Here is a 10,552-nt window from a genome sequence, read left to right as displayed (position 1 = left end):
AAGGTGATAGAGAAGGGCTGCTTTTCTAGCAGGTTTTATAAGTTTAACCTGCATGCAATAGCATTCCTCATTATCAGAATCACTGGTGGTGGTATGTTAGTTCAGGTTTGTTTTCCTTGCTTGGCGACACAAACATTCTGTCCCACATATCTACGGTAGCCTACTTTTTACAGTAGGCCATCCATTTAATGCATGCTTTATAACCAATCTAGCCAAAGTCTGAAAAACAAGAAAAACTCAGTGTTAAACTTCAACAGGTGAAAAGAGGACAATGTCAAGAAACACCATTGGTAAATATCACAAAAACTTTTAAGGTTTAAGGATTTTCACAATGTTAATGGCATAAAGGAAATACATCTACACTACACCTGATAACTTTATATGTCAAGAGGCTACAGTTATTAGCAGAAACGCATGGCATCTGCATTGACGCCGGTATGCCAAATACGTTCCGGTTCAAATTTCTACAAGGTCTCTGGCTTACGCTATGCTTTCAACTCAAACGGTGCGACATCGCATTATTAACCATCGCATTATTAACCATAACCTGTTAACACTTACTAGTCCATTGGCAAGAAAATAAATGTCAAAACGCATCCCTCCAGCTGTCCAGGCCAACTCCAACTTTGGACTTGGTTGGTGACTGGCCAGCCGCCAGTGGCCTCTGGAGCTTCCATTTGAATAAATTAGGAATTCAGAGTTTCCAGACCATAAATTAAACTTTTTTGATGGACTTTCATTAATAAAAGTATTTGAAAAACTTTAGTGGTGAGTTTTTCCGGTAATAATTACAAAAAAACGCCAAAAGATGCCAAAAAAAACACTAAAGTACAAACTGCCAAAAAAATGCCAGACTGCCAAACGTAATTTTCTCCTGCCAAACGCTTTCAAAAAACGCCAAATTTGTGGAATTTGGCAGGAAAAACGCCAATATGGCAACCCTTCTCTGAACTGTTTTGATAGCAGACAACAGTATCAAGGTTGCCAGATGGGTAAATGGTGCAATAAACATTGACATAATAGGCTACAGACTACAGTGAAAGTTAAAACTACTTAGTAACACGAATAAAAACTCCCACATGAACCAGACAAAAATTTGGTAAAAATTGATGCAGTTCAAAGTTTATTTTTATTTAGTTATTATAAATAATAAAATAAAGCTTTGGTAGAGAGTTTGCCTTGTTGAACCATAGAGAAATAAAACATAGTAACTTTAGCGGGTTTAATGTTATATTTTATGTGAAATAAAGTTAAACCCGCTAAAGTTACTATGTTTTATTTCTCTATTATAAATAAAAAGTATAAAACTAATTGCAAATTTTGCGTCTTTTTCTGTACTAGGCCTACTGTAATTAACCTCGGCCTTGGGTGTAACGTTGCGATTCTACACAAATTACGTCAGCAATTGATAGGCCTAATAGCAACAGTCACTAATTTATTACAATTCTTAGGCCAGTGATCGAGTAGTTAAAAGTAAAAGTTAGCAATACCAACTATATACCTTTACCCAGGTTGCTTATAGTAATTTTTTTGCAACATCATTGATCAAAAATTTAATTTTTTTTTTAAGTAGGCTACACAAGAACTGATCTTGAAAGTTGAAATGAAACTATTCTTTACATTGTATTTGCTTTATTAAAGCTTAAACTAACTTATAACGAAAGTCTAGAAAACAAAATATGAATTAACCTCCTTTTAACAAAGATACATAAACTAACAAAACAAACAACCTGACGGTAGGTTGACTACAAAGCTACTGTGAAACACGTACAGTTTGTTGTAACAATGCAACAAACGGCTAGCAGCTACAGGCACGATCACGTTGCATGCCGTACAATCACTTTAGGTATACTACATTCACCCCTCCTAAAAGAAAACACAAACACATAGAAAACACAAACACATACAGCCTACCGAAGAGTAACTGGTAGTTTACAATTTTAAGGTTAATGTGATCAATATTCCAAACAATAAGGTTCGATTAAAATACAAAATATCGGCAAAATACAAGAACAATGTATTGACAATGATTGTTAAACATCTCCGTATCGTAGAGGAGGCACCCCTTTGTTGCAACGAGATGACCTTCTCGGATAACATTTTTCAACATCGTCTTCATCATCATGACGGCCGGGCGATACAAGGGGCGGATCATTTATTTCAATTGGATTCACAATTGATGCATCTACTTCCGAGATTTCAATTTCATTATTTGAATGATGGTCAGCTGGAGGATCAGGAGTGCTTGGGCATGGAGCGATATCGCGAAGTGAAACAGTCGCTTTCCGACCATTGGAATAACGTACATTCGCATAAGTTGGATTAACACCAAGCAATTCGACTTCGTCCACCAATGGAGCGCTCTTATCAGTGCAAACAAAACGTTTGAGATATACTTTTCCAGGAACAGTCATCCACGAGGGAAGCGATTCTCCAGTGCATGACCGTCGCTGAAAATTAAAAAAAACGTTCATGTGGAATAGCATTTGTGGATGTGCAAATAAGCGATCGAATAGAATGCAGGGCGTTGTCTAATACAGTTTCCCAGCGCAATAACGGAACTTGACCAGTTTTTAGAGCTAATTGGACGGTTTTCCACACTGTGCCTACAGTTCGTTCAACTTGCCCATTTCCAGACGGATTGTAGATGCTTGATTTACTCGATGCAATTCGGCGTTGTGTCAGATACTGTTTGAACTGCGTCGAGGTAAATGCCGATCCATTGTCGGAGTGAATGAATCCTGGTGTTCCACACAATGAAAATAAACTATCAAGCGCTCGTATCACAGAAGTTGTTGTCATGTCCTTACAGGGGAAGGCAAAAGGGAAGCGTGAATATTCGTCTATCACTACCAACAGGTACTTATTATTCGTTGCTGACAGTACCGGGCCTTTGAAGTCTATACTTAGTCGTTCCATTGGCTGGGTTGCCTTGATTAACGTTCCACGATTTTGGCGAAAAAAATGCGGTTTGACTTCTGCACATATTTTGCATGCTGAGACCATTTTCTTTACGTCGTTTGTCGAGAAGGGCAAATTTTTGGATCGAACGAAGTGTAGCATCCTAGTCACTCCTGGGTGGCAAAGGCTGTCGTGTATGTCTTGAAGTGTGCTTGAACAAGACAATGATGAGCAAAATGCTCTGGTGAAAGTGTCCGGGCCAACATTTCTCTGGCCTGGGCGATATTTGGTTTCGTAAGAAAAAGAACCCATTTCCACCCGCCATTGCTGAATTTTATTAGCTTTTATTTTGGAACGGCGACGGCTGTCCAGCATAAAGGCAACAGACCTTTGGTCAGTAATCAGTGTGAACGTTTTTCTGGCCAACAAATGCGACCACTTCCTCACGGCCTCAATTACGGCTGTAGCTTCTTTCTCGTATGCGGGATAGTTTAGCTCACTTCCTTGTAAGGTCCGCGACATGAAGGCAACAAGGCGGCCACCTTGATTTAGTGTAGCAGACAAAGCAATATTAGAATCGTCACACTCAACGACAAAAGGTAGACGTTCGTCTATTGATGTCAGACCTGTATTTTCCAGTTCCAGTTTCAGCTGCAAAAACGCTTTCATAGCTTCATTTGAAATGAGAAATTGCTTTGTGTGGGCAAGAGGCCGAATTTTGTCCGCAAAACAGTGTATCCACTTCGCATAATACGCAAACATCCCAAGCACGCGTTTTAGTGAAGCAGCGCTATTTGGCGGCGGAAAATCTTGTAAGGGACGCATGCGCTCAGGGTCTGGTTTTATGACATCGTTTCCTACCACGTATCCAAGAATCTGAATACTCGATACAGAGGAAATAGTTTTGGTCTCATTTAGAGTAAAATTTCGTTTTTGGATCGCCTCTAGAAAAGCTTACACATTTTTATCGTGCTGTTCTTGATCACGTCCCGCCACGGTAACATTATCCAAATATGGTAATACGTCCTTTAACTGCTCTTCTTTGATAAATTCAATTCTGATATCTTTCGTTGAAATGCAGCAACGCCATTTTTTACTCCAAAGAGAATGCGGGTAAATTCATAAAGTTTGCCACAGGCTTCAAACGCAGTATATTTACTTTCGGACTCGATTATTTTTATTTGATGGTAAGCGCTGCGTAAATCAAACGTCGAGAACACCTTGTATCTCGCAAGTTCATTTATCATATCATCTATGCGCGGTAATGGATATGCGTCAAGTTCCGTGAAAATGTTAATCGTTTGGGAATAGTCTATGCACAGTCGTTTTTTATGACGGTTAGTATCGTCTTTAACTACAACTAGCTGAGCTCGCCAAGGGGATTGGCTCGGTTGAATGATCCCATCTTTAAGAAGTTGTTCGACGTTTTTGTTTATGAAGGCTTTGTCTTCTTGACTGAAGCGTCGGGATTTTGTAGCAATGGGCTTGACGTTTGGCGACAAGTTTGAAAATAAGGATGCTTTGCTGGTCTCCGCTGCAGTTACGGCACAACTTAACTTGTTTGAAACAACAAGGTCCGGCGATACTCCTTGGAACTCGAAAATTAACTGGTTGTGTTGACTTTGGAAGTCTAATCCAAGAATGACGTCACTACAGAGATTTTCAAGGATATTTAGTCTAGTCATGTCATACTTGGTTTGCTTTATTTTCAAGTTAGCCAAACAAAATCCGGTAGACTTCATTTTTACATTGGAAGCAGCCATTTGAACTTGCTGGGATGAAGGATAAACGCTTAACTGTAAGTTCTTGCACACTGTTGAGTCGATGTAACTTTCGGAGCTGCCGGTGTCCATTAGAGCGGTGAGGCATTTTCCATTTAGTGTGATAGGCAAACATGCACTCTGTAAGCTTCCAGGACATGACGCGGAAACAGAAGACTGCAACGACGTCGTAGCCAGGGATGTTGAGCTACTAATTTGACTTTCTTGCGTAGAACTCTTGGAGGAAGGCACTTTAGAACGGCACACCTTAGCGAAATGGCCTAGTTTCCCACATGTGAAGCACTGAGCGTGCTTAGCTGGACATCGCCGTCGATCGTGATATTTTTGACCACAGAAGTAGCAAGACTTAGATTTTGATATGGCTGCAGACATGTTCCAATTTCCCAAAGCGCTGTCTGGGTTAGGTTCATCATGGACGGGAGTTAGTACAGCGAGGTCATCCACTCTTGGTGTATAGGCTGCAGAGTTTTCCTGTGCCGTGCTTAAAGAGTTTGCGATATTAAAGGCAGCCTCAAGAGTCAGTTCCGTGCTTTCCAATAATTGCTGGCGGATATGGTTTGCAACCAACCCATTTATAAAAGCATCTCGAATGAGTTCCTCACGGTACCTCTCGGCAGTGACATCCCTTAGTTCGCAGTCTTTACTAAGCGAATGTAATGCTTTCTTAAAATCATGGAGAGACTCCGCTGGCTGTTGTCTCCTTGTAGCTAACAGATGTCTTGCAAATATCGAATTTGGGGTCTTTATGTACACTCCATTTAGTTTCGAGATTGCTGCTTCGTAGCTAGGAGAGTCTTCTACCATTTCATAGACGTCTGGGCTAATATTGGCAAACAACACGCTGAGCTTGTCCTCTTCTGCAATGTGGCATTTTTGTAAGAATAGATTGAAGATTTTCAACCAATGCTTCCAGACCTTTGTTGCATTTTGCGCGTTGGGCTCTGCATCAAACCTTGCCGGCTTCAATATGTCTTTCAGAGTGCTAGTTGCCATAGCAAGTTATAAGTTAGTTTAATTGAAATGAAACTATTCTTTACATTGTATTTGCTTTATTAAAGCTTAAACTAACTTATAACGAAAGTCTAGAAAACAAAATTTGAATTAACCTCCTTTTAACAAAGATACATAAACTAACAAAACAAACAACCTGACGGTAGGTTGACTACAAAGCTACTGTGAAACACGTAGCCTACAGTTTGCTGTAACAATGCAAAAAACGGCTAGCAGCTACAGGCACGATCACGTTGCATGCCGTACAATCACTTTAGGTATACTACAAAAGTGATCTTGATCTTCAAGATCACGACTTTGATCTTGATCTTCAAGATCACATAGTTTGATAATTCTTGATCTTCAAGATCACCTATTCTTGGTGATCTTGATCTTGATCTTCAAGATCACCAATACTGGTGATCTTGCCCATCTCTGGCTACCTGTGTTTAATGGCTGACAATTAAGCGACATTGCTGAATTGAAGACACAAATAAAACAAAACACGCTTCAAGCAATTGAAGAAGCAAAAGGCTCTGCTGAAGAGGAGAGTAGCAGCGACACTGAAGTTGACGGTGGTAGAGCCACAGAGGACTTTTTGCACCACTTTACGCAAAAACCAAGAAAAGAAAGTAATGCGCGTTGAATCTGTTACCGTACAGGAGTATTTGGACGCGGACCCTGAGCCCAAGTTAAGCGGATCCAGATTCACAAGCGGACCGATCGAAAACTGTTTTTAATACATAACACTCCCATTCCGTCAAGTGCTGCAGTGGAAATATTGCTTTCATTGCAGCACTTGTTCATCATCAGATTTTACTCGTTCATCTCCGACGCCGACACACGCCCTATCGGCCTGACACTACCAAGACAGGCATGGGTGCGCCTCATCTGTCTTCGTACTGGCGTCGGCCGTTGGGCTTTCTGCTCAACCATGCACCATTGGGGAATGGCATCTTCCTCCTCCTGTGAATGTGGTGCCAAGGAACAGACCACATCGTCAATGACTGTAGGTGTTCCAGACAATTGTTCACCTAATCAAACGTCATATAAAAACCGTTCAAGTCTACTGAATATTACGTCATGGAAATTCCTAAAACATGAGCCAAAATTGCACCATCGTTCGTAAGACTGTGTCAAACCTGTTTCAGTTGAAACCTGTTTAAACATGAAATGTTGCGTCGCGCTAACTGCTGGCGTGCCTTTGAGTTATCACAAATTTTTCTGATTCATTCTCGAAGTTGTTTTTTGGAAGTCGGTCGCACATTTAACTGGTTTATTTGGTGCTTGCTAGCTGGACAAATTCTCCGTCTTTTATCCAAGTAATCTGTATCGTAGTGACAGTTTTAGAGGTGTACGGCTTTGCATCTCGATTTCGATAGCCGCGGGCTAATTTTACAGGAATACACTTATTGAATAGACGTTTCAAGGAGTGTTTCCTTTTCGGTCACTACATGCAGACAAACGGATCCGGGAACTTTATGTTACAATTTTCCCACGAAGAGATTATGGTTTACCGCTGTGACCAGTAGGCTACCATCTTCAAGCTACCTAACGGAGGAAGGTCTGTGTGTCATGGATGATGAAACCAAAGACTGGCTGCTCTCTAGTAGCCTTCCAGTGTAGTCCGGGAACATCGTGAATCTGGGTTGGTAAAAAGATAGACCCTCGGCCCCCAGAGGCTCACACGACGACGACGACGATTGGGCAAGGACATTTTAAAGCCCAAAAGGGCAGGCCCAAGTGACCAGCACTTTGAAATGCTCGTATTTCTCAAAGGAAATAAACAAAAAGGCTGCTGAGTAGGCTAAGTTTTTTTGAATGAAACATTGTTGGTTTTGTACTTGTGCTGTTATGTTAGCATGGATGGCTCTAACACTATAAAAAGGTGAAGAAAGGCGTTCTTCCCGGCTATCAGCACAAGGCTGATTACTCACTAGCACAGCGAGCTGCAGTGACGCTTCGCTAACCAGAACGGTGTAGCTTCCACGCCAGCCATTGAGACCTCCAATTAAACGTTTAAGTTATTTTGGCAGCCGATTGTAGCATCGAATAGACAGCGATAGACACGTGTTTCGCCCATGAGGCTGGGCTCATCAGTATCGCACCGTATTCTTGCCACTTGAGTAATCGACCGCCGCTTTACCTTTACTATAAAAAGGCTAAAACATTGCGGTTAAACTGGACTTGCATGCAGAACTGGCCAGGTGCAGAATTTTATGTTCAGATTTGTGAGTAGGCCTAACTGAAAGTAACTATAGTAACTGTTTGATAGCCTACCTTTTATTTGTGAAAACTGAGGGAAAAGAACTACACGTGTGCTCTCTACCAGTGCTTAAGTCGAACTGATTAAACCTAACATAAACACGTTGCAGTCAGTGCAAGAATGTAGCTTCTGGAGAATCGGACATTCCTCGCGCTGATTGCAACAAGCAGTGCTTCCAGCATATTATTGCAAATACTACAACACAAAAGTTAAGTTCAATGACACTACAAAATACAACACCAAAATTAATACATTCTACCAGGCAGGTTAAGGCCAACTCGGATCTTCAATAAGTCGATTCGGTCTCTTAACCTGTCTGCGCGGTCGAGCAGGCAAGTCCACGTTGACACTAGCGGAAGGTCTGACATTGTCCGGCGGCTCGATGGGCCAGGGGATAGACGCAGATACTCTCCTTCGAATGAATCTGCGGTTTCTAATTAACAATCGGCCGCTAGCAGTTTTAACAGTGTATTTCCGGTAGTCGTCCACAGCGACTATCTTCCCATAAATGTCCCACAGTCCGGTGTTCGCATTTTGTACTGTGACGTGAGTTCCGATTGGGAATTCAGGAAGACGATGAGCACGATTGTCGTAGTAGGCTTTGGTGTCTTCAACGGACATCTCTTTTCTCGTTTCAGCTTGTTGCATCTCGCTCTTCCATTTATGAGAGACGGCCCGATGGTGTACTGGAAGGGTGTCTTGAGTCGGTCGTCCGTGCAGTTTCTGAGCAGGTGACAATCCGTCCTTCCTGCATGTCGTATTTCGATACAGCATCAAAGCTTTTGCTAGTTGATCTTCGTCGAGGTAGCGATGCATCCATGAACGACGAATTAACTTTTTTCATGCTCTTTACGGTTGCTTCAACTTTCCCATTAGATTGCGGATAGGTTGGAGTAGAAGTACGATGCCGCACTCCCCATTCATGAAGAAATTTGGTGAATTTCTCAGACTTGAATTGGGGTCCGGTCAGACCAAATAACATCTGGTATTGCAGTGCGAGTAAAATAGTCACGTAAAGCTTTGATGATCACAATAGACGTAGTGTTATGCCTCATGAAATAAATTGACGGCCAGTCTGTAAAACAATCTACCATAATTAGATAGCGTTGTCCATTAAATTCAGCTAAGTCAATCGCTAGTTCCTGAAAAGGGCGAATGGGTTGATTTCTCAACACCATTATCTCTTTGCACAACGAGGGGAGGTCATCTTGACATTTTTGACACGATAAAATTACGGTTTCAATGTCATGGTCTATGCCGGGCCAATAAACGGCCAAACGAGCGCGTTCCCAGGTACGGGTAACGCCTTGGTGAGATTCGTGTAAATCAGCAAGTATCTCACTTCTAAGTTTTTTCGGAATGAATAATCGACCACCATTCACAACAAAGTCATTGTCAACTGATAATTCATGTCGTATCTTCCAAAAGGGTTTTAACGTATTAGACAATTGAGATTTATAATTGGGGAATCCATCAACGATGATCTGCTTTAGTTGGCGATAACATTGATCGCCTGATGCCACTTCCTTGAGATTGACAAGCCTTAAATTTAAATCTACGCAACCGTTGAGTTCTGCAAACCTGTGCATAGATTGGATACCGTTTTCTGCTATTTCATCATCTGGTGTAGGGTCCGACACGGGGCTTCGAGACAGGGCGTCAGCGGCTTGATTCGATGCACCTTTTTGCCAGTGAGCAGTGAAGTTGTATTCCATGACCTTCATCCTCATGCGCTGTAACCGTGGATTCTCGATTTCATCTAAACGCTTGTGGTTTAAAATCGAAATTAAAGGGTTATGATCAGTTATGACGTCAAAATGAGGCAGGCCTGCAAGAAATTTGTGGCATTTTTTTATCGCCCAGGTGACACCCAGCATTTCTTTTTCGACTGTGGCATACCTAGTTTCTGTATCCGTCAGAAAGCGCGATCCGGCTTGAACCGTACGCCAGGTGCTGTCACTGCATTGTTGAAGTAAAAAGCCTAGACCACTGTTCGAGCTGTCAGTCTGTAATCGCGTTGGTTTGTTAACGTCGTAAAAAGCAAGAAGTGGGGTTTCAGACAACGCTTTTCTCGCTTGTTTAAAACTTTCAGTAAATTCCAGAGTCCAGATAAATTTGTTTTTACTGCTAAGCAGAGGTCTTAAAGGCAATAAGTACTTGCTTACAGTTTTGCTGTTGCTAGACAACTGGTTAGCGAGACCAAAAAACGAACGTAAGTCAGTGACGTTAGCAGGTATTGGGAAGTAACTAAGTGCATTACACAAGGAGCTATCAATTTTATAACCTTCCTGGGATAGTTCGAATCCAGCAAACTTAATGCGTTGTTGACAAAATTTGAACTTACCCTGATGAAGAGAGATCCCTCGTTCTGCACATCTTTGAAGAAATTTTCTTACTCTATTGATGTGATCGGTTACGTTAGAGTCAAATGTAATAACGTCATCTACTACCTTTCGACAGTTGTCTAATCCAGAGAAAGCTTCATCCATTCTTCGATTCTAATGTTCAGAGATTGAGCAAATACCAAATGGGGCACGTAGAAATTTGTACCGGCCAAATGGAGTGATGAAGGTCGTTAGCAGTTGGCTATTGTTTTCTAAAGGACACTGGTAGT

General features: G+C 41.6%; 1 protein-coding gene across 1 annotated transcript; it reads right to left on the bottom strand.

The window, feature by feature from the left end:
• Positions 1 to 2,033: 2,033 nt before the first annotated feature.
• LOC145776718 (uncharacterized) lies at positions 2,034 to 5,675 on the bottom strand. Its single transcript, XM_082587946.1, has 3 exons — positions 4,061 to 5,675; positions 2,563 to 3,845; positions 2,034 to 2,450 (listed from the first exon to the last, which is right to left on the bottom strand). The coding sequence occupies exons 1-3, from the start codon at positions 5,673 to 5,675 to the stop codon at positions 2,034 to 2,036; spliced, it is 3,315 nt and encodes a 1,104-aa protein (XP_082444072.1).
• Between the last annotated feature and the right edge of the window lie 4,877 nt (positions 5,676 to 10,552).

This window comes from Aplidium turbinatum, chromosome 9 (genome assembly GCF_918807975.1).
Source record: "Aplidium turbinatum chromosome 9, kaAplTurb1.1, whole genome shotgun sequence".
Classification (NCBI taxonomy): Eukaryota; Metazoa; Chordata; class Ascidiacea; order Aplousobranchia; family Polyclinidae; genus Aplidium; species Aplidium turbinatum.
The sequence above is the reverse complement of the archived record's forward strand: the minus strand, read 5'-3'. Positions and strand labels throughout refer to the sequence as shown.